Here is a 25433-nt window from a genome sequence, read left to right as displayed (position 1 = left end):
TGCCTTAGCAGTAAACCACAGTGCTTATCCTGGTCATACATGGGATGCACATACTGGTGACAATTAATCCCAGTCAACAGGTGATGCAAAGTTGTTTTTCATGTAATTCCTTTTCAGTGGTCAGTCAATAGTAAAATATGACAGGAGTACACCCTGTCATTATTTTATTATCTCCTATTATAGTTTCCCTCAATACCCACAAAATGACCTTACAGCTACTGAAGGGAAGGGGCCCTGGAACTCATTGCCAAGTTAGGAATTCCAAACATATAGCAGAGTATCTTCAACCTATTACTTACAAGCGAGGTGGGAATAGTATGGTACCACATGCATAGCTCACTTATGGGGTCAACAGAGTAAGTGACACTCTCTTTAATGGGTCATGGCCTAATACAACTTTCACAGTTATTCTGTATGATAAGTTATTTGCTGTACCCCAGTTCACTGAATTTATATGACAACAATATCTACAATACAACCACCACTCAAGGCACCCATCAACGCTGTGCTTCACAACATGCTGTATTTCTTACATCCCACAAGTGCTATAAAGTGATTGTTGTTGTCCATTGTCTTGTTTCAAAGTCCCCTAAATAATAATAAACTATAATACCACAAAATCTTTTATTCTTCTCCTGGTAATATATTTCTTGGAGACTAATGTATGATGAAAAAATAAATTTCCTTTCTGGCAACTTAATTTGTAGATAACTGTGGTTGTTTTTAGCTAGGATTTTCACATTATATTTAGAGTCTATGCGACTGTTTAACATCGTTAAGGGGATATTATATTGACTACTAAGGCTTAGTGAGGTAACTGGTTTCCATGTGGTTAGAGCAATCTATTTCTGTAACATTGTACACTAGTTTTCCCCCTAGAGTACTCCTTGTAATGCTGAGAAAGTGTCAGAAATAATGACTGTCTACCTATATCTGCAATAAAACGTAGAGCATGGATATTATAGTTGTAAGTATCAAAGATTTATTTCATGACTGCAGGTAATGATGAATCTTTTAGCACAACTAATGTCTGGAGGAAACCTCTCTTCTTCTCTGGGCTGTCACATGGAGACTATTTATAGGGCCCTTAGTGCTGGGGGGTTTTAGCATAAAGAGGCAATGTGTCTAAGGTGCCACTGGATGGAAATGTTAGCAAGGGCTTCCTCTCATTGAAGATCTTTTAGTAGATGGCATTAGATTCCCTCTTTGTGTGTTTACGTCCCCCAAAAGACAGGGGACAGATGTTTAACATCAGACCATTAATCCCTTAGCCCAGGTTCCTGTGACAGCACAAACCCAACAGAATGAGCCCTTTGCCTTTGTTCAGTGTAAATGCCGCAATTTACGGCTGATTTACAGAACAGGGTCAGGCCATTAGAAACTTGGCAATCTTCTGTACAAGCTGGAAAACAATATGCACGATAAGCTAAAATCCAATACCTTCTTGCACTAATTAAATGGGTTCCCACCAGGACCAAAACACAAATTACAAACACAGGGCCTTTCTGCATTCCTATGCATTTTTCCTGCAGATGTGACCATGCTTTATTTAGGCCCCCGTCTCCAGAACACGCTCTAAAGATTTAGTATGAAGCTGAATTCTTATCATAACTGTTTCCATTTTCTATTTTTTGGTCAGAGTGTTTTCGCCCTGTCTGATTACTCCTCATCTGCTGGGCACGGCTGGCAGGTGTACAAACAAAAAATCAAAAGGATTCTCTGAAAGCTCTACTTGATTTCATTATACAGATGGGCATTTAGATAGCAGGTGTATTTCTTAAATTAAAGGCTCACAAATATTGTCATTATAGAAAACAAAAGAACTCATTTCAAGGCCAGGCCAATTAACCTTATTGCAGGGCAGTGCTATAAATTTCTGACACAAACTGTCATCTAGTGACGTCAGGAATATCAGAAACTATTTAAATAAACTTGTTTGAACGCATGAAAGTTTATCCAATGACAAAGCTGGTAAATGATATTTCAGGCAAAAAAAAAAAAGGCAGCCATCTCCCACTTATGAAATTTGTCTGAAAAAACTGCGATTCGTGCATCTCAATGATAAACACCATAATTCATCAATCGAAATAATAGTCTCTCTCTCTATTTATAATACAAAATTAAAATCTAAATAGAGCATGTGTGTTCAGGTTGGACTCTGGAGATTACCCACCAACATTTTGCTGAATTGTGAATAATATTTAGCTCTAATATGGTGTGCTTCCAGACTTATTCACGGAGAAGCAACAGCAAGCTACTGAACAGCTGGAGGGTTAAGTAAAAAACAAAAATAACTCCAGGCTTTAACTCAGATCCAAACGGTCTGAATAATAATCATAAAAAATACCTGGTAACTATAAATCTCATCAAGCAATGTAAAAGAACATTCTAAATCTATTAATATTTCCAGAGACATTATCTGTCTGCCACCCCACTGCTTTGTGACTTGTAGTATCAGCTATATTATTTGCCTTAAAGCACCATCTAAGTGTTTTTCTTCCCCTGTGAGGACAATCTTCCACAACCTTCACAAGATACAGCCCACTGCTCCCCTGCAGGAGGACCAGAGCATCATTAACAACCAAAGACACTTCAGCACAAGTTGAGGCTCCAGTGTCTCCAAACCCGTCCTGTCTCACATCAAAATTCATCTCCTGTCACTGTTCTAGGAGCAGAAAGGCTTCTCATTACAGCATCATTCCCCTCTTGCAAGAAACACTGATTGCTGCACTGGTGGCTTAGAAAGGCAAAGATGTAATTTAGCAAAATAATGTACCATGCTGATTAATTTAATGTAGCCCATGACTAATTATGGTAATTCATTACATCTACAATTAGGCTAAGTAATTTATTGCACTGCAGTCTCATAAAGCAGAGGATTTATATCGAGTTTTGAATGTCACCCAAAGGACATTTCTGTACCTTGTCTTTACTGAAGCGAAATAAGGCTGCCAGCTGAGATGAGGTCCCCCCCCAAAAAAGCAGCCCCCCATACACACTTCCTCTGCCATACTTGATGTTTGTATTGCAGAGAGAATGCAGGCGTGATGAGGGTTTTTCTGGTAATATCCTCCTCTGCCAATTGTTTTGTGATTATCTGGCATTGAGTTTCCATTTTTTAACCACATACCAATTTCATCCACTGTAACCCCTGGACACCTGATACACTGAACGTAAAGCCTGCTGGGCTGAAATGAATATTATTTGGAGGTTTCTGAAGATGATCAGAGAAAGACTGGCATTTATTGGCTCCGGATTTCGCTGTTTATTTTGCAGAGTGTATTGCAGTCTATTTCAACAAAGGCTTTTGCTTGCCTTGGATAGATGAGCCGAGGACATCTCCCTTCACTTCAGAAAGACTCACACATAGCATTATTATGAAATACAGCCTCGCTTGTACCCTGCAGCAGGGTTTGCTCCAGCAACGGTGTACTTCGGAGACCAATTTGTTCAGCTGATCACGATCTCTTTGACGTGGCTGCAAATGTTACCTTTCTTTTTCAATCAAAAACACAGCAGGGTGTGCCATCTGTTTGGCACAGCCTTCGCTCTCTTCCCCAATGCCTTTTTGTGCCGATAATTTTACATGGCAATTTGCACAACTCTTTTCTACTGGGCTTTTGGTAAATAGAATTTTAAAAAATAATAATAATAACAACGTGCAATTCTGCTGAGTATCCAAAAGGTTAAAAAATTAGGTTGAAAATAGGCAACAGAAAAATATCAGAACAAAAGTGTGTGTGTATAATATATATATATAAAGATTATTTCTGGAGCAAATGGCTGCCTGTCGTTACACTGATTATTTAAAATAGACATGTTTACCAATACTGGCTAAGGCATTTTACACTGCTGTGTTCCACATCATTTTCCTCCTTATATTTTACCTGGCAGGCATAGCTAATCAGAAGATTAATTTAACCCTTTTAAAGACCTTTTTAAAGCAGGTTAACAAAAAAATAGCCACAATGTTAAATTGTCATTATATCACAAAAGCTAGCAGTAAAGTGGTTAACTATGTTTTCCCCAGCTCAGATGCTGCTCCGAGCAATGAAGCCCCTCTCAAATAGGAACAGATGATCAGCACCACAAGCTGAAGCCACAGGGATGCTCGTGGAGTTCTGAATGCTTTGTAGCATACAAATGAATTATCCTCATTCTTCTTCTACCGGAGCATATAGGCCAGACCTCATTAGAATTCAATATCATTCTGCTTTTCTAATGCTAATGTACCAGTTATATAAGAAAAGCAAAGGGGATGGGGAGGACGGAGGAAGTTTATGCCACAATTATGGCCAACATGATATCATAATTCTGAAAAAAGGACTTCATTTTTTTAAAGGAAATGATTGCATTTTCGTATTTTATCTCTCAGGCCTAATGCAACTTTCCTCCCTCTAATAAGCTGGTTTTAATTGTGTGTCTACCCTAGAACTGCAGCGACTACAATAATGGGTTTTATAGCTGCTTTTTTTTTTTTTTAAAAGATGCCATGACTAAAGATCAGATTGTGAAAGCTTTGAGTTCGTTTTACTGTGAAAGGAAACACAGCACGTTATGTTAATAAACAACTGTAGGAGTTTTTGACATCCAGGAATTACTTAGAGCATTAGGGCTTGTGCTCTTTTGTCTTGAGAGCAGCAAGAAGTGCAATGAAAACAAAACCCACCCAGACATAAAAATACAATTTATACCTTTTTATCAAGAAAAGAAGTTGGTTAATGTTTGAAAAGGGAGCTATAATGCATATTTATTGACAATTTTATTGTAATAATTAGCTGTTTACACAGTCTGGACATTGTGGCTAAATCACTTCCAGCATGTTTATTTGCAGAGGACTGTTTTCTGGGCAGTGTAGCAAGTTCATTAAGAAGACAAACTGTATTAGGATTCAAAGAAATTACCAGGTCCCATTCTTTGCTCCCCTGTTTTGGATTTTTTTTTTTAAAGACTAGAGATAATGAAGTAAAATAGGAGAGTATTTTCTCTCATAAGCAAAACTGGAGCTTTTCTCAGATGTGGCCAGAAAACCTGGTACTGTACAGCTGAAGTAACATACAGCATTGTCGATGCCACTTTTAAATGCTTATTTGTAGCTCTTAATATGCATATCTTGAATGCGTATGTTTTTTGCACTGAGGCTAAATGGCAACATATTGGATTAAGATAAAGTCAATTTTTTTTGTTGTTCCTTTGGTTTATCTCAGGAAGTAATTTGACTTTAAGGCTGAATTTGTTCTTCAGAAAAGAAGCATTTCCTTTTGCTAGTTTTGAAGTTGCATGCTTAAGCCTCAGAACTACATATAAAACACTGAATATTTTTAACAGGTTACTGTAAACCTTAAGCATTTTTAACTGGATAAACAGGTTAAACTTGCACATTCAGTCTGGAGAAATATAAAACATTTACCTGACCCTTTCCTCCTCCCCCTCCCCCCAATGTGTGTTTCTTGTCTTAAATTTTTTTTTTCTTACTCTGATCTGGGTTTCACATGTCCTTAATGAGCATAAACACAACTGACAGATTTTCTGTTTATACAAAATGCCACAGAAAAGAAGAACCTAAACAGAATGATCTTTCAGTAAAACAGACACAGTGAGAAAATTCTATTATATCATGCGGGGGCATACAGGAGCACAGCACTTCATTTAGTGCAATAACCATTTTTAAAATTTAAAAACTGTTTAAAAATTAAGGCAGTAAATAGGCTATAATGATGCTCCTGTCTAAGTATGCTTCTCCTGCAATTAAGTAATCAATATACAGTATTTAGTGCTGTAAACCAAAGCATAAAGAGAAACATAAAAGGACCTATGTGTCTAACCCTTCTTGATTTTCCTTTTGCTGCTTTTAGCTAAAAAGAAGTACTCGATTTTCTCCCAGAAGCAGACGTGTTATGTCACACACAGTACTGAATGCATCCCCTCCGTATACACACACACAAATAAAAACAAATAAGATATAATATAGTGATAAAGAGATGCCAGCTTGTACGGAAAATATTGGGTTATGTCTTCTGCATGCTGCATAAGCCAACTTACAAACGTGAAATATTACGGCTTTCGTTTCACAAGTCAATCACAGCTATATATTTGGACTTGTAATTACTGTCAGTTTTGACAGTAAAGGTAATTTTTTTTTCTGACATGTGTGTTTCAATAAAACCAGGTAGCCACATCACAGAGAACATTCTTAGGCACAGAATGAAATACATTCCTAAAAGGACTAGTCACAAAGCTAAAGAGAACTACCAGAATTAAATGTAATGCACTTAATGAAAAGACGATGAGGGGGAAGAAAAAAAGAAATGTATTCCTAAACATGGACCTGATCCAAAGCACATTGAAGACAATGGAAGCTTTTCCACTGACTTCAGTGGACTTTGGATCAGGCCATGTGTGCTCCTGGAAGGCTAGAAAGAACCAGAGGAGAAAACTGAAGATCCTTGGTGGCTTTGTGGCTACTTTGTAAGGCACTTAGCTACCACACTGATAAGTACAATCTAAATACTTTAGATGGATAAATGGCTGCAGCTTCAAACTGTAACTGTTCTGCTCAAAAGTAAATGATTAAAATGCTCTTCATGGCAACTGAAATCAATGTAATGTTCCGTACATTCAAACTTGCTTGAACATCTGTACAGTCAAACATGCTGTGAAGTAAAGTGAGGCAAGTGGTACTATTTGAAGAATCACGATGAAACACTTACTAGAGAAAGTCACATGGGGCCAGTTTTATTGCAGATGTAATTCTGTTAGTGTCAAGGGGAAGGGTAACTAGAATAGGCTCCAGGCCTGGAGTTGGTTAGGCCCATTGAAGCTGAATGAGGTTAATATTTTAACCTGTAGCATACTGGTATTTTGTAGCCTGCCGATCAAATGAATGCTTAGGAAGAGATACATTTACACCTACTTCCATGGCTCACATCTCCAAAAGGTAACAATTCAACTCTGACAGGTGTCACTCAATCGCTAACATTAGCCTAATCCAGCAAAGCACTTATGTATGCATTTAAGTGTCATTCAAGTCAGTGGGACTAATCATGTGTTTAAAGTTATGCAGGTACTTTGCAGGATGGGAGCCACTGTGAGTGAGGGAACCTTTCTGGCAGAAAAACTTCAACATATTTTAGAGGAAAGCACCAATTTTTTCTTAAATCTTTCTTATATACATAGCAAGCAGAGGAACTTGTGAGCCATTCAAGCTGCTTACTCATCTTTACTTTATTCTTCCCCCTGTAGTGAAGGTGAGCTACATTTCTAGTCATGTCTCTGCGGCAGAGACAGAGTCGTAAACAGTGTTTATGCAGTGCCTAGCACAATGGGGCCAGGTTCTCGGTTGGCCTCGCCGCACTACTGTGGTAAACAGGATTAATAATAATCATGTGTCAGGAATGACACCAAAAGTATGTGCTCTTAGTGTTTCCCACTAATACATTTCTTGCTGAAAGTCTAGCGGGGGAGATACGGCAGTAAAACGTTTGCCCTCAGATATTCTTAATGCTAGATGGAGCAAAATGATAACACTGACCACTGCAAAGCTCTCCCCTCCCCCACCACAGCCTGTCTGCTGGTGTCACATCTCATTTGAAAGTGAAGGAAGTCCGATTGGAAAAGGCAAACACTTAGGTGTTGATGGTTATTCAAAAAAGGTCCAAATTCCCTGCTAGTTTTGGCAGGGGTAACTCCACTGAAGTCAACAGAGCTCTACCGGATTATGAAAGAAATGAATTTGGTCCAGAGAAAATAAAATGGAGACTGGCACTGTCCCATATACAGATATGTTACAATATTGTGTAAACACACTTATAACAAGATAAATCCACACTGCAGTATGTCTTATCTATTGTTGAATGGGCAGTAACTTAGCCAGAGTACCCATCTGCCATCAATAGATTTCTATTATACAGGCTATTGAAGGCAATTATAATGCTTGCTCTTACTTGGATTTAGTAGAAGGAGGGAAGGGATAAACAGAAAGACTGGACCACGTTACTTTTAATGACAGCAGTGTAAATCTGGGGTACCTGCATTGTTTTCTGTGGAATTACTCCATATGTACATTGGTGTAACCAATGAGAATTCAGCCCCGAGTCTATAGACCATGCATGCATGAACTGGGAATTAGAAATGAGTTTGTATCCAATATTTCCATCAGGAGAGGAAGGTGGCTTACACGAGGAGATCTACTCTGGGCAGCTGGAGATCAGGAGAGCAAAGTCATTAACTTCCTGTCCTTTAAAAAATTTCCTGAACCCTTTAACTACTAGGCATGGTTGTTTTTGGATTGTAGCAGAGAATATTGCCCAGATAAATCAGATTTCTCTACTCACTTTCCTTCCTCTTGTTCTTAGGCACTGTTAAAACCCATTTAGTCATTCCAAGCTACATTCTGAAAACGCCAAAGGCCACATTGTAAACCCCTTACTCGTATTTGTAGGCAGTTACTCATACCAGTTAGATCCATTTAAGACAATGGGATTGCATGTTTGAGTAACTGCTCACTAATGTGAGTAAGGGGTTAACAATCTGGTCCCAAGTAAAGATTTAGTGAGGCACCTTTCACTGAGGTTAAAGGAAGTGACCTGGCTAACGCCCCATGCACTGTATAAACCCTTACAACTCACTGTGTTTTGAAGTAGAATACAATATAAAAGAAAGACAGGGAAGGTTTGTTTCAGAGTAGCAGCCGTGTTAGTCTGTATCCGCAAAAAAAACAGGAGTACTTGTGGCACCTTAAAGACTAACAAATTTATTGTAGCATGAGCTTTCGTGAGCTAAAGCTCACTTCTTCGGATGCATAGAATGGAACACACAGACAGGAGATATTTATACATACAGAGAACATGAAAAGGTGGAAGTATGCATACCAACAGGCAGAGTCTAATCAATTGAGATGAGCTATCGTTAGCAGGAGGAAAAAAAACTTTTTGAAGTGATAATTAAGATGGCCCATAGAAGGTGTGAGGAGAACTTAACATAGGGAAATAGATTCAATTGGTGTAATGACCCAACCATTCCCAGTCTTTATTTAGACCACAGTTAATGGTATCTAGTTTGCATATTAATTCAAGTTCAGCAGTCTCTCTTTGGAGTCTGTTTTTGAAGTTTTTTTGTTGCAAAATTGCCACCTTCAAGTCTGTCACTGAGTGGTTAGGAAGGTTGAAGTGTTCTCCCACTGGTTTTTGAATGTTATGATTCCTGATGTCAGATTTGTGTCCATTTATTCTTTTGCGTAGAGACTGTCCGGTTTGGCCAATGTACATGGCAGAGGGGCATTGCTGGCACATGATGGCATATATCACGTTGGTAGATGTGCAGGTGTACGAGCCCCTGATGGTGTGTCTGATGTGATTAGGTCCTGTGATGGTGTCACTTGAATGGATATGTGGACAGAGCTGGCATCGGGCTTTATTGCAAGGATAGGTTCCTGGGTTAGTGTTTATGTTGTATGGTGTGCGGTTGCTGGTGAGTATTTGCTTCAGGTTGGGAGGCTGTCTATAAGCAAGGACTGGCCTGTCTCCCAAGATCTGTGAGAGTGAGGGATCATCTTTAAGGATAGGTTGTAAATCTTTGATGATGCGCTGGAGAGGTTTTAGTTGGGGGAGTGATAGTGGTGTTCTGTTATTTTCTTTTTTAGGCCTGTCCTGTAGTAGGTGGCTTCTGGGTACTCTTCTGGCTCTGTCAATCTGTTTTTTCACTTCAGCAGGTGGGTATTGTAGGTTTAAGAATGCTTGATAGAGATCTTGTAGGTGTTTATCTCTGTCCGAGGGATTGGAGCAAATACGGTTGTATCTTAGAGCTTGGCTGTAGACAATGGATCGTGTGGTGTGTCCGGGATGGAAGCTGGAGGCATGTAAGTAAGTATAGCGGTCAGTGGGTTTCCGGTATAGGGTGGTATTTATGTGACCATCGTTTATTAGCACAGTAGTGTCTAGGAAATGGACCGCTTGTGTGGATTGGTCTAGGCTGAGGTTGATGGTGGGATGGAAATTGTTAAAATCTCGGTGGAATTCTTCGAGGGCTTCTTTTCCATGAGTCCAGATGATGAAGATGTCATCAATGTAGCGCAAGTAGAGTAGGGGTGTTAGGGAACGAGAGTTAAGGAAGCGTTGTTCTAAGTCAGCCATAAAGATGTTGGCATACTGAGGGGCCATGCGGGTACCCATAGCAGTGCCACTGACTTGAAGATATATATTGTCCCCAAATGTGAAATAGTTGTGGGTGAGGACAAAGTCACAAAGTTCAGCCACCAGGTTAGCCGTGATATTATCGGGGATACTGTTCCTGATGGCTTGTAGTCCATCTTCGTGTGGAATGTTAGTGTAGAGGGCTTCCACATCCATAGTGGCCAGAATGGTGTTTTCTGGAAGATCATTGATGGATTGTAGTTTCCTCAGGAAGTCAGTGGTGTCTTGGTTTTCCTGCTGTTTGCACTGCAAATTCCCACTGTGGTACCAGCAGATAATGGGAAGGTCTGTATGAACAGAGAGCATTTCAACAGCCTGCAGAGACAGGCAGAGTACCACTATAATGGGCTTGATAAACATCCTAGCTTCATTGATTATGCTTACTGTACTGTACATCTATCAGCTGTCATCATTTACTGACACTGAAATCATTGTCTGATTATCAAACTAATGAATAAGCAACTCTGGTTATCAAACTACATAAATATCCCACAGAGTCATTTGAGAGTAAAGGCCTCAACACAGTTGTTAGCTATTGTCCCTCGAGTCTCAGTGTCGCATAACATCACGGTCCTGCTGGATTCCCTTTACTTTTGGATTCCACTTTGGTCACTTTGGATTCCACCTTCTGTGGCTGCATCCTTTCCTCTCTAATGACCCATGTACCACTGCCCATGCTTTGTCAGTGTCAGGGTGGACTATTCTAACACAGAAACTACAGCATGGAGCAGCCAGATCAACAAGCACTCATCGCACTAAGGCTTCATGCTCTGTACCAGTTGTCTATGTGGATCAAGCTCTAAATCAAGAGCCTAGTTTTCATCCACTCTACAAATGCCTAAATGGGATGGCGCCTGGCCTTCTCAGTGAAAGCTTCCTCTATGATTCAACTGTGTTCAGCGGAGACGCTGCCGCTGACTGAGCCCAGGGTAATGCCTGCAGAGGTTGCCAGTAGCATATTCGCAGCAGAGGGTCAACTTGCTTCCACCAGAGCTCAGGCTCAGCCTGAATCGTTCCACCTTCAGAACACATTGAAAGGTTCAGACCTTCAGGAAGGTGTTTTCCTAAGAGACCAACAGATAGGACCTGACTCTCCTTGCAATTTGACCCTTCAAAATGTCTTGGTAAGAGAGAGAGAGAGAGAGAGAGAGAGACTTCCATAAAGAGCTGTAATATTTATGCCCAGGTACTGAGGTCAGGGGGCATCTTTTAGAAATGTGGAGCTCAAAAGCTTGTCTCATTCACCCACAGAAGTTGGCCCAATACAAATGATAACCTCACCCAGCTTTTCTCTGTGATGATAAAACTTATTATAAAGTATAGCATTTTTTATTAACAGATATTACTGTTGATGGTGACTCTCGCCCCATTAAATGTTAGCGTAGGATGTGATACGTAGAATGCATATTTTAAGTGTTGGGACATCTGAAAAGATGCCTCCTGTTCGGTCAAGGAAAGAGAACAGCCAGGTAAAAAGTGTGGTCAGCAACCTGATCAGGTAAACAGTTTGGTCAGCAGTCCAATCAGATAAACAACTGAGTTAGCAAAACAGGACAGGTGTTTATACAATCTATAACAACAAGGTGTTTAAGGCAAGCACCTGAATGTGGGTGTGAGCTTGCATTTAACCCTGTACTATGCCCTGTTTCGGTGGACTGATCACTCACCGATGCAGCAAATAAACAACATATTTCTTCATCTCAAGGGTCTATCTGCAAACCTGTGCATTCTGGGTAGCAGGGAAAAGAACTGGTCAACAATTAGCAAAAGCCATAAGATAAAATAGCTCATTCACTGAACACTGCATATGAAGTGGCACTAGAAGTGATGAAGAAAAGATTGTTTCAAATGTGACACAAACTATCTGCCTCTTCATCTACAAGTTGTTCTTGTTTTCAGGCTCCCTGCATTGTTGTACTTAGGTCTCTCCACTCATAGTTCCCAGAGGTAGATGCTAGAAAGATCATCGGACAGACCAGAGGATATAAGGCCTTTCACATGGGAGGCTTCTGTCACTAATGACCCAGAGTTGTCATCAGATGGATATCAGCTATTCTAAAGTGAACGGGCTGTCGCAGTCCAGTAAGTGGGCAAATGTCCACATCACAAAAACCCACCATCCAACAAGTGCCAACCTCAGAGGCACAAAGGACCGAATGGACAGAGGCTAATTATCTACTTGCTCCCAAGATGAAGCACCAAAAGGGATATGCTCCTTAGAAAAGTAGGCCCCCAGCCACAGGGTAGTGAACAGCTATGCAGTGTAGTAAACTAAATGAAGGCTTGAGAAATTGGAGATGAAGAGAATAAAAGAATACTTAGGAATTGTTTCCTCTTCTACATTAAAGATATCTAGAATAGCATGTGTGAGCGTGCATACACACATGCACCTACTGGCCTTTAAGAGATAAGGAGCAATTAAAACAAAGCAGCTTCTGGGTGGAGGGGCACTGTTTTAGTGAAACTCCCCACCCCACATCCCCACTCTGCTTGGTTGTCTCTAAATCCAACAAGATGCCTAGAATTCTCTTGGGAAAGGGCCACAGAAAGGAAGAAGGCACCCCTGCTTCCCTTATATCACACACTGCTGTGGTGCTGCCAACTTTTCCCACCCATTTAGAATTAGGTCTCGGAATTGCAGGACTGCTGGTGAACAACTCAGTAACCTCACAGGCTGTCTGCTCTCTGCCTTTCAGTATGACCCCCATTGGATCTCACTACAAAGCAGCATTAGGCCATGTCAGTTCTTGGATGGGAGACTGCCAATGAACACCTAGTTACTGTCAGAAGATTGGAAGTCTGCGGGTGATTCCGTGCAATAGTTTTTCTTCTATCCCAAAGAGTCCTAGAAATGGGTGGGTATTGCACTGCTGGAGATGCTGTCTTGCAATATGAGCTGTAAAACTAAGATCCTATTATTTGTGGCTACTAAAATTCTCATGTCACTTTCACAAGAGTGGGAGCGTTTATATGAGCTGTATCTGGCCATAGTGGTAATTCTATTCTACATAAATCCTCACCTCCATTGCAACTGAATATGGAATTCTTTTTCATCTTCTGGCCTGACCTCTATACCTTTGCTGTAAAATTGTTCATTGCCTATCACATGCCACTCAGTGGTTGTTTTTCAATGGTGGGGGAAGGAGCCTCATGTTACAGTCTCTCAAGCACTTCAGGACACGCTGGGAGCAAAGAACCAGTGCAAGCATTAGTTGAAAGCAGAAAATGAAGAAGAGATTAACTGTGAGTAGCATTTGAAACTATCTGGCTCTTCATCTACAAGTAGCTCGTTTTCAGACTCTGCCTTGTTGTACTTGGTTCTCTCCACTCAGAGCCACCAAAGACAGATGCCACCTTCTTGAGTGTTAAATCTTCCTTTATTGTGAAACTTTCTCTCCCCAAAAGGCTGGGATCAGTGCTAACTTTTTAATAAAGGAAGATGACATCTCACTTTTCAGAATGCACCAGTGGTTTCCATCTGGTTTATATCTCTCAGCTACCGAGGTTCTTCCTCTGCCTACTCTTGGACCAGAGTCCTGGCATTTTCTGTGGACTCCCTTCACAGCTGTTTGATTAGGAAGAGGGCCTCTGACTGCAGAAACAGTGTCTATTTAGAGCGAATATTTTAACAGGATCTAGTGGATTAAAGTCTTTCTATAGTTTTAGTTAATCATTCAGGGGCAGATAGTTCTGCATGTCAGGGCAAAAGAGTAGAAGAGGCTTAAAGTGCCTTCTCCCCCCCACCCCTTGCACAAAACCACTGGCTCCTGTGAGCGGGGGAAGCAGAATCTGCATAGCTGCTACATCCTTCCCCTACACACATTCACTTGCACGTCCACCAATGTTATATACACCACCATGTGCCAGCAATGCCCCTCTGCTATGTACATCGGCCAAACTGGACAGACCCTATGTAAAAGGATAAATGGACACAAGTCAGATATTAGGAATGGCAATATACAAAAACCTGTAGGAGAACACTTCAACCTTTAAGGTAGCCATCCTACAGCAAAAATACTTCAGGATCAGACTTCAAAGAGAAACTGCTGAGCTTCAGTTCATTTGCAAATTTGACACCATCAGCTCAGGATTAAACAAAGACTGTGAATGGCTAGCCAATTACAAAAGCAGTTTCTCCTCCCTTGGTGTTCACACCTCAACTGCTAGAAGAGGGTCTCATCCTCCCTGATTGAACTAACCTCGTTATCTCCAGACTGATTCTGGCCTGCATATTTATATCTGCCTCTGGAAATTTCCACTACATGCGTCTGACGAAGTGGATATTCACCCACGAAAGCTCATGCTCCAATACATCTGTTAGTCTATAAGGTGCCACAGGACTCTTTGTTGCTTTTTACAGATGGGAAGAGAGTGGGCAGGGCCCCGACTTCACCCCTTTCCCCTGTTGCTCCCACCATCACTATACCTGGGAGCAGCCTGCTGCTGTTTACTCACTCCCACAGAATTAGAGAGACTCCCACCTCACAAGCTTGATCCAGGGGAAGTGCAGCAAAGCACCTGAGTCTGGGCTGGATTACAAACTGATGAGCTAGCCCACAATCTGAAGCATGTTAGTGTGAGCAGCAAGGGATTCAGCCCAAGCAGGATGAGGATGGAGAAAATAGCTCTAAAATGAGTGCTGAAGCTGTGGCTGAGCATTCTTAGCTCCAAACCAACTTGCTGACATATTTTGCTAAATAGGGAGGGACCTAAACACATGCACATGTGGTTGCCTGCATGAATCAGGTCTTTGAGGAACACTGACTTTACAAACCATGACAAATGAATGTCTTAAAGATGTGTTCCAATTGTCATTTGTATCCTGCTATCCCATAATACATATCATGCATAATACAGTGAGTTACATACAAACATACTTCTAGAAGACCTTCCTATATCATCATGCTCTGTCACAACTTTACATACTCTGAATGGTTCCTTTAACTTGACTTAAACTATTCCAACCTAAAAATGGGAAGAGGGTAAAATCTAATATCAACACTTAATTTTATAACCATTCTGTATGTTCTAATCCATACCTAATGGACAGTTACTCCTTTCCCCTTTTATAACTGGAGTTCTTTCAGGGTCCCTACAACCAGTTGGAGGAAAAATGGCTGAGTGGCTTTTCCAGTTGTCTGTGTAGCTTAGTGCTGGTTCAGCAATCATGCACTTGGATATCTTTTCTTGTGTATGAACTCTGATATAGCTCAGCTGCAGGACCTGGTTAACTTGGTAGAAATCAGGCTCCTGACCCTCACTGGTTTCTTCTTCAGTCCCTTTGCTTATGGAACAAAATTGAGTTTCTATCTCTTGGCTATGTAGGATCCTGTGTGTGTCTGATTATTTAGTCAAAGGAAAAGCACAGCTTATAGAAACAACAGCACCTCCCTAAGACAGAAGCCTGACTGGCAGCAAATTCAGCAGAGGACATTTTGAAAATGATATGGCTTTTTTTTTTTCTTTTGACTTGGTGTTTTAAGGGCCTGATCCAAAAGTCACTGAATTCAATAGGAGTCTTTCCATTGACTTCAATGGGTTTTGGATCAGATCATAAGGGAGTTAAACTTTATACCCCTCCTAATGGAAATACAATCTAGATGGAGCTACTATAATATGGGTGTTATGTATATGTTGCCGAGCAAAACTGAATATAGATTATGCATTTGGCCTTGAACACGTAGGGTGGGATTTTCTTTCATTAAGTGTTCAGGTTTGGCCTAACTCTGGTTCCCTTAAAGTCAACAGAAGTTTTATAATTGACTTTAAGGACAATACTGAGCACTTTTATAAATCTCACCCTTCAACTTTGATTGAAGTCGTTGACACCTCAGGAGCATGCACTGCTGTATATGTACTTAGTGGTAAAGGAAGTAAATCCCACCTACGTGCAGGTAAAATGTGTGACCCTGAAGCAAGTAATGCAAAGTGAAAGAATTATGTACACAGAACTACATAAAGTCATCTTAGAGGTGGTACAGTTATGTCTGGGTGCTACAGCAATAAAAGACATTTGTATTCCCCTTATTTCTCTGAATAAATTCAGATGACAGCCCCATTTCATTTCTTCATTCAGTTTGGAGGCCAGATGGCATTAGAATCATTTACTTCACCTTGTTGTGCTTAATTACTACAATCAACACACTATTTTCCAAATTAATCATAACAAAGTAATTTCATTAGTAACACAGCAGGCTGTTGAATTATTAGCATCATAACAGTTTGCAAACAATTAAACTTTATTTGAACCTTTAAAATTTGCAGAGTGGAACATTATTGTAAGATCTAATGGCAATATAGTACAAATTCAGTACAGAGCAAATAATCAAATAAAAATGCTTTATAAAATATGACTTACAAGCACCTTTGGAAAAAATTTGCTGTCTTACTGTTCACAGAAAGGCAAATGAAATCCAAGTAAACAACAAAAACAAAGCAATTAAGCATATTTTCTAACACCCTATTTTGAATAAGTTCTATTAATGGGAACTTTCTCATCCAAAAAAGGTTATGGTATTTGCAAAGATTTAAAGTAAACATTTTTTTTCTGTTTTACATTGTTGGTTTATTCCAAGAAATTTCAGGTCAGGGTTTTGAGTCAGAGTTATGGGTCTCTGTTTCAAAATATCCTAGTTTTGGAATATTTATGTAGTTTGTTTGCTAACCTCTCACATTGTAGTAAGTGAGAAAAAACAAAGGATCTAGGAACTACAGACAAAAGATGTTTTATTTCTATTTGTGCCACCAGCATCAGGAAAAGCAGCTCAAAGAGCTTTTTATTCATCAGTTGGCTAAGGACTCCCTCTCCTGGATTAACAGGAAAAGAGAAAGGAGCCCTCCAAATGTTTTAAGTTGCAAATGATGTGCCTGTGCATAAGACACACATTGGTGGGGGGAAGGGTTTCCAACCAGTTCAACATGCTACGAAAATCTGCTGCCATCTACTGACAAACCATTGCAAAATCGTCTCTTTTTATAGTATTATACCAAAATATAACTGTGGTGCCCACTAGCGCTGCTGTAGTTCAGGGTTTGTCAGCACAAGACCACTCATTTCAAGGGGTTTCACTCAGCTGTAAAAATCTGCTGTGGGTTTCATCTTGGCATATAAAGTATCTTTAAAAAAAAAATCAAATTTAGTATAACTCAGATGATTTTCCTTTTGTTAATTCAATTTTACAGGTGACTAGTGTGTATATTGTGTATTTGACAAAAGAGAGTTGTTTCAAAAAGAAAAGCAGTTGTGGTGAATTTCTTTATTGTGTAATAGGAAGACTTTTCAGCGTGTTGATTTATTGTGCAGTCATGTTAATGAGAAAAAGCTCTTGTGATATTGACAGTTCACATTCTAATACAATCCAGAAGTATACTTGAGAAAATAAAGATCTAAATTTACAATCTATAGTTTTCATGCTTCATAGATTACCTGGTTTGGATGACTGTTTCTCAAAAATATATGTTTATAAAATAACCATAAAACCTCGCCCGATTTTACTCCTACTGGTAGTCTTATGTAACAAAGGGTAAAATAAAGTAACGTTAGTGGTCAAAGCACACACAGACAAAAACTATCTTTTAACTCATTCTGTTTTCAGGGCTAGCCTGAAGCATAAACAGCACAAACAGCTTACTGAGGACCTGCATAGGCTCAGCAACTCGCAGACTGGCTTGACCTGCCTTTTTGGCAGCTTGAGGCCTCACAAATCACAATGCTATCCCTGGTTGTTTCCAGCAGTGCTGGAGATTCTAGATAGTTGGTGATCTTACATACTAGAATACACAGCACTTAAGCAGAATAAGGGGATTTTAAGTATTGACTCCGAATTGTTGTGCTTTTGTGTGTGTAAATGAAATGTTTGCTCGGTGTGTGTGTGTGTTTTAACTGAGTAACTTCAGATTCTGGATTTGATGCTGGCAAGACTGCAAATAACCTGCATTCACATAAGCTGTTTTATAGACTTCTGTGGCACTACTTATGCAAGCAAGGATCATTTACATAAGGAAGGTTGCAGAATTGACCTAATGACAGCATCCATACTTCCACAATATCACAACAGGTATATAGACTTTTTCACTGACAAAGAATCATCCACAAATGTTTTTTTTAAAATACAACATGTATTGTCAACCCAGAATATAATCATTTTCAATTCTATATGTTTTATTCTCATGACCACATTTCTCATGATGCAAGTCTACCAATAAAGATAACATGGTGTAAATCAATGTCGTTCTACTGACTTTAATAGAGCGGATTTACATGAATTGAGAATCTGGTTTTATATATTATTTTGTGACTATAAAATCTTATTCTACATAAAAAATACTAAAATTATATGAAGAAATAAATCATGCAGAAATGTAAAATGTTTCTTTAGATGCATGTTAGTTTTAAAACTTTATTGCACAGGAATTTACCTAGTTTTTCTATGGAATTATACATTGCAGTCCCAGTGAAGTGAATTTATCAAAAGGCTAATGCTATTAAAATCCACATGAGGAGAACGATGATTTTCAACTGTCAAGGTGTTGCTAAATTTTTTTAATTTACATAGAAAAAAATTATCTGATTCCATTTAAACAGAACATATCTATAACTACAAAGTGCACTTAATGTTTCAGCAAAACAGCAACAGGTAGAGCTTTGCTGCTTGTGCATCACATGTTACGAACATCTTCTATTGAGTGTCACAGTACTTTAGTTATATAACAAAGGATTGAACAGAGCACTTTTCCCAAAAAAGATTAATGATAAAGTAATACAGAAATGGAGAAAAATTAAAAAATGTTTTATGTTTAATATATTTGGTGTGGTGGTCTGACTACACCCATCAAACAAGTTCACATAGTAGAATCCTTGCATTTTGGAAACCAGGTCTGGAACGTGCAGTTGTACATCACTCTTGATTGTAATTGCAGAATTCTCCTGATTAGGAAGAATGACATTTATAGCACACGGTTAGCCAAAAAGCCAACAAACCCCAAATAGCTATCATTTCCATATATTTCTAACTGCGCGCGTGCACACACACACACACGCACGCGCGCTATTAAGCACCCAACCTAACTAAAAAGCTTGCAAACTTGATTCTATGAAAGGACAAAGAAAAGGAAGCTAGTTATGGAATACATCTTATTCTGAACACAATAGTTATTTTTTATTTCATATACAAACCCAGCAGAGCTTCTTTAATTGAACTTTAATATAAAGATTGTGGCAAAATATATTTGTCAACAGAACTCCTGCAAAGGTTCCAGGAAAGAAATACTTATGAAACAAAGAACAAGGGAACATATAAACCATTACATAAGATTGGATTAAAATGTACTTACCCAGGCCTCTCAAATATCATACATCTCCATTATGTAGGCTCTAGGCACCAAGCCAATGGTTCCCTTCATTTCTCCTACCCACCAGCCAAATCTATCGTAGTCCTAATTGAAAACAATATGCAATATTAACCTTTAGTCTGATATAAATGCGATAGAGTTTGTATGAAACTCCTTATGGATGTTTCCTCTTATATACAGTTACAAGAGCTTGAAATTAAAATTAAAAACATTAGATCCTTTTGTTTGAGGCATTCAAAATGCATGGTTAGGCAAAGAAATACATTACATTTTAAAAGGACCAGCATATTTATTAGTGTTTTGAAAAAATTACCAAATGTTTCTCTACAACAGGTAAAAACCACACTTGATCTCCCCTTTCTCCAATACTCTTCACCCCAAAACCTATATAAAATCCTATTGTTTATCACTAATATCCAACAGTGGAATACTGAAGTATGAAAATTGACTGGAATTCTTTCAGTACCACAAGACTAAATTTAAAGGAACTTGCAATCAAATTATTTAAAATAATGTTTTGCTCAAATATGAAAGGAAGGCCATCATACATCTAATGCATATTCTCTTTTTATGGACAAAAGTATACCATTGCTTTAACCTTGCAGAAAATCCTACCACAGCTCTCATATGTCTGACAGATGACTAATGTATTTTTGTTTGAAATTTGTTTAGGCTTATTGAGATAAATATGAAACAAATGAATTATAATAGTTTAAAGAAAGAATATTTTCCAAAAAGCAATACCAAGTAAGAGTATTGTGAGATCCAAATTTAATTTTTTTCCTTTGAGGTAAATACTTTAAGATCAATTTTAACAAGAGTTCAATAAATTGTAACTGCTGAAATTGCAGGCGCGCACACACACACCACACACACACACACACACACACCACACACACACAGTTACATATGAGGCATTATTAAAACAGAGACCCTGTTCAAAATGGATTGATTAGTAAGATAATTACTGTGGAACAAACATGGAAAATGTAAAATACACAGATATATATAATAAGCAACATTTGCTTCCTGCCATACTGCTCTTTTGAAAAGAAAGGCTGTAGGATTTCTGAATTGATGGTTCTATTAAGATACCATGAGCTACTATTTTGCCTGTAGCTAAAGCTATTTATGACATAGCAGCCAAGTGGAGGCCAGAAGTTTAAGGGTTAATGGATTTTTATTAGAACCTCAATTATATCGACTTGTGGCTAATGCACACGGCCTATTCTGGAGTTCTCTAAAGGTCCTGTAAGGTGCTTGAGGCTCTCAACTTTCATTGTGGCTAACAGGACAGGGCCCCAAAGATGACCAATCATCCCTCTCTCCCCACCCCTTAATTATCCCCTTTATTTATGTATTATCATTTTTGGGGTTGTCTGTGCAGGTAGATCCTATTCCCAGATTAAAGAGATTCCCTTCTCCTCTCCTCCAAGATAAATAGAATACTGGTCATCTGAAAGTCCTATCCTCTGATACACAGAATATTAAAATGAATACGAGGTTAAAATAATCCAGTACAGACAACATATTTGTTTAAGCTGGAGCACACATGACTGGGAGAAACTAGGGAAGGAATTCCATCTCCTTTTCCACTCTGCAGTAAGGGATTGTGGGGAGTTACCTGGTCTATAAAATCCTAGGGCAATCTGAATGAGGCTGCCAGTCAGAGAATTATCCCCAGCTGCATTTTAGGAAGAATTGGAGGAATTGTTATGAAGCACAGATTACAGTCAAAACCCTTAAAGGTTAAGCATGTGTTCGCACACCAAGGCTACAAATGTTCCAGCTCAGCTTGTTTGTTTAATACATTTTATAATTTTCTGTATATATATCACACTATGCTGCTTAAGTATACAAACTATCTCTAGACTGAAAACTGGTAATTGCTCAAGATGCCAGCACTCACCTATGCTAAAGGAATTTCACCCATAAATCTTTCTAATGAAAAAGCAACAACATACTTTAAGCTGTTATGTGTAACTCATGAAGTGAGCCCAAGAAAGATTGATTAAGCAAGTTTTACTAGACATCACCAAAAACAAACAATACATGAGATCAGGGAAGAGGCTTAGTTAAGTGGTCATTAAACCACTTATAACAAATGGCACAGAAAAAGGTTGTGGACTAAATTATTGCTTGAAAATGCTTCACTTAAAGACATTGTGTGAACTCTGATACCACATGAACTTTTAAAAAGCTATTCAGATGGCTCAATTTAAAATTACAAACATGTTGCTTTTTGAAAACTTTCCATTTCTTGCTATTTAGTAATATGCCATTTAATGCTCTTGTGTGAAGCTAAGTGATAAGATGAAATGGATGGTGATGTAACAGTCTAGTAAGCTAATTTATGGATTCATTGCAGCCATTAGACCATATAGACAAGACTGCAACACAGAAGCTTTTACTTTATCATTACTATTCTTTGCATGAGCCTCTAAAGCAACATGAATCCCAATTAAACCATCTGCAGTTCATAGAAGTTGGAATAAAAATATAATAAAGGTTCCTGGTTACCAAGAATATAATATTTTAACCTCAGGTTTCAGATCATCACTACGTAGAAGACTCCTTTTTAAACTGGTTAATGTATGTATGTCTCCCTCTAAATACTGCTGAAGCTCACCTTCCTGCACGCCCATATACAAAATCTAACTTGATGTATTGTTTCTACTATTGTTATCAATGATAAATTACTTACAATGACAAAGTAATGCAATTGATTCAGTGTTGTCTTGAGGTTCTGTATGTCTGTTATTGCTGTATAAGACAGGCGTGGAATAAAATAAAGACTAAAATCCACATTTGTGGGAACTAGAGAATAGTTTAAAAATGCAGTAGAAACGGAATCTGGTTATAATAGAGAATATGTACTCTCAAAAGTTAAGAAGCATGGTATCCTGCAAGCAGCAAGTAGGACCTCAGCTCTGAGAAAGCTCACCATCTGGTATCCCTCACTGCATTCAGCTTCTACCATCAACGCTAACAGAGGCAAGTGACTATACTTCAGAAGGACTGATAAAATAATGAAGAGTCCTTTAATCTACAGGAAACCATTCTAGTCAATTTATAAGAAATATTGTGTCCCTTTGTAGGACGTGTAATTATTTTCTATTAATCATGTGCTATAAAGCTATATTATGTAGTTATTCTGTTATCACTAGAAAGAGGCCTGCAGTCAGCTCCTGACAATGTTAGGTAATTACTAACACAAAGCTTCTTTCTCCTTACGTAGAAATGCTATCAAGATCCAGAGTTGCTTACTGTATGATGCTTACTGTATGAAAATAACACTCAGAAGAAATTCAATAACTGCAAAATGAATTGCTTCACAAGGCACATAGTATACCGGGGGGGGGGGGAGAGAGAAGGGGAAAAAATCCTTTCCAAATAAACCAAGAAGGTAACCCTAAGGAACAGCTAAATGTTTTCTAAACTGCTGATATGTTTTCGTTGTTCATTCTGATACACTGTGGGTGATGGTTTTTGTTTTTTACAGATGTTGATTAAGCAACAAAGTGATTGCATCCGGTTGAAAGAACGAAAGAAAGCTGCTAATTTAAAATTAAAACTATTTTTGCCTACACATTCATTCTCTATGTAGTGTATAAAGGTAACAACAAAACAAAGATCCTGATCCTGCAAATGCCTATGCTCTTAATTTTATATGCTGTGCCCCTGCCTACTACCCCCTACCCCCAACATCAATGTGTAAAGGTAAGCATCTACTTAAGATTTTAAGAGATCCAGGCCTAAAAGGTTATTACAGTTTGGTAGAGTGCATTCAATGGAAACATGTTAGCCACTTCCATATTTATCTGTATACTTTTGTCCAATTATTTTTTAGTGTACAGAATATTCCCATAAAAAGAGAAGTTTGAAATGCACCACTTTGCAGGAAGTTCTCTCTCACTCCGTCTCTAAGAGCCAGATCTTGTGCAGACCTGAGAGCCTCCTGAGAGATGCTTAGTCCTCTCTCAATTCCTATAGACTTCAACAAAAGATGAGGGCATTTCGCACCTCATGCGACTGGACCTGTATTGTTTAATACTGAAATAAAGTGTCAATTTTTAACAATTAGGTTGATTAACAATTGGAACAATTTACCAAGCATCATGGTGGATTCAACATTACTAGCAATTTTTAAATCAAAATTGGATGTTTTTCTAAAAGAGATGCTCTAGGAATTATTTTGGGGAAGTTCTCTGGCTGTGTTACAAAGGAGGTCACACTAGAAAGATCACAGTGGTCCCTCCTGGCCCTAGAATCAATGAATACATGTAGTGTGTTTTCTCTTTTGAAGTGAAGATTTCTGAAAATCATCCTTTTATTTCAATATATGGAAAACAACAATGAACATGTGGATGACAAATGATTCTTTTTCCCATACTACTAATAAAACTAACTTCTTAACAATTACAGATTTTAAACTTTAAATTGAGATGACGAATTTATCTTTAACCAGGCTAGCCCCCCACTAACAGATTGTAGAGGAGTTAGAATCATAGAAGATTAGGATTGGAAGGGACCTCAGAATGTCATCTAGTCCAACCCCCTGCTCAAAGCAGGACCAATCCCCATACAGATTTTTACCCCAGTTCCCTAAATGGCCTCCTCAAGGATTGAACTCACAACCCTGGGTTGGAGGCAGGGAGAACATTTTTTAAGAATGTCCTAGCGGCCAGTTTTGGCAAGATAATATTTAAAACCATCTCTAATTTGCTCAGGAGATTCAGACTATCTGGAAAATTTTAAAACTTTCTTTGGTGTAATTGCTGAACAATACGTGATTGACTACAAAGCATTTTTGGCACAGAATGACATTTTCTCTAAAAAGCAGAAAGTGACAAATGCTTTAGATAACTGAATGAGACTTCTTCACAGGTAGCAGAGTTGTTTTAAAATAAAAACCCTATTTTTTCTAGGAATATAAATCTCAGATTTATTATATGGAAGCATTATTAGGTAATGACATGACATAATGAAATATAAATCAATTTAAAAGTTACAGTACAAATAAAAGTGAACAGAACTGAGTTTAAAATTCAAAATTGGTATCTGAAAACATCTTGGGAGAACTGAAAATCTGTTTTATATGCATCACAAATCATAATGTCAAAAATATTTCCTAGTGAGATAGACAATGTTAAGTGCTTATTAATAAAGGTAAGTGTACAGAGCTAAAATCACTTTTTGACCTGGTCAGGATTAGATAACCCCACACTTCCAGGTCCTTACCCTTATCTTATTTTTTAACCATTATACAGCAGGTTTCCTTTTTTGTACAAGACATACACCTAAACAAATGAAAAGGGGATAATTTACATTGTAGTATGATCACATGGAACTAACTTTTCAACAAATACAGCTTTCAGTATGATCAGGTAATGGTCTAACAAAAATACTCCATATTTCACCACCATATACATAGTGTCTTCTGTGTAACTATTAAAAAGTATATTCTCCCTATACTTGATGCATGGTATTTGTCAGGCAATAGTTCCACTATTGTGCTGTATTTATATTTTTCATAGATAGTGATCTGAGCTCATAAGACTAATGTGTTTCTTTTTATTTTGATTAAACAAAAATACAGGTTCAGAGGTGCACCCTGCGGTGGTTATTTTTGTTTAGTTTTGTTAAAAGATCCACCTTTATGTATTTACAGATGTTAAACATGGTGTACAGAAATCTGAATACCGAATCCTTGCTCTACACTCAGCAAAAGTTCCAGGATCCTTAAAGCAAAGGGTTAACTGGTGGATGAAATTCCTATGGACAATAAATACTTACATGAGTAGTATCATGTTGCATTGGCATGCACTGAATTAACAACAGGAAATGGGTATAATTTCAGCAATACTGGCTGAGATATGACACTTGTCTTTC

At 38.4% G+C, this 25433-nt stretch overlaps 1 protein-coding gene across 2 annotated transcripts in view; it reads right to left on the bottom strand.

Annotated features, from left to right (window-relative positions):
- Window positions 1-16391: 16391 nt before the first annotated feature.
- Window positions 16392-25433, bottom strand: part of SKAP2 (src kinase associated phosphoprotein 2) — a 158165-nt gene continuing 149123 nt past the window's right edge. For both annotated transcript variants that reach the window (XM_045006748.1, XM_045006749.1), the window contains 2 exons: window positions 19524-19625; window positions 16392-19116 (listed from right to left, as the gene is read on the bottom strand). In XM_045006748.1, coding sequence (XP_044862683.1) covers window positions 19533-19625 — 93 coding nt within the window. In that variant the 3' untranslated portion in view covers window positions 16392-19116; window positions 19524-19532. The remainder of the gene's footprint in view (window positions 19117-19523; window positions 19626-25433) is intronic.

Source organism: Mauremys mutica, chromosome 2, assembly GCF_020497125.1.
Source record: "Mauremys mutica isolate MM-2020 ecotype Southern chromosome 2, ASM2049712v1, whole genome shotgun sequence".
NCBI lineage: Eukaryota > Metazoa > Chordata > Testudines > Geoemydidae > Mauremys > Mauremys mutica.
Note: the sequence above shows the minus strand (reverse complement) of the source record. Positions and strands in the feature narration are given on the sequence as shown.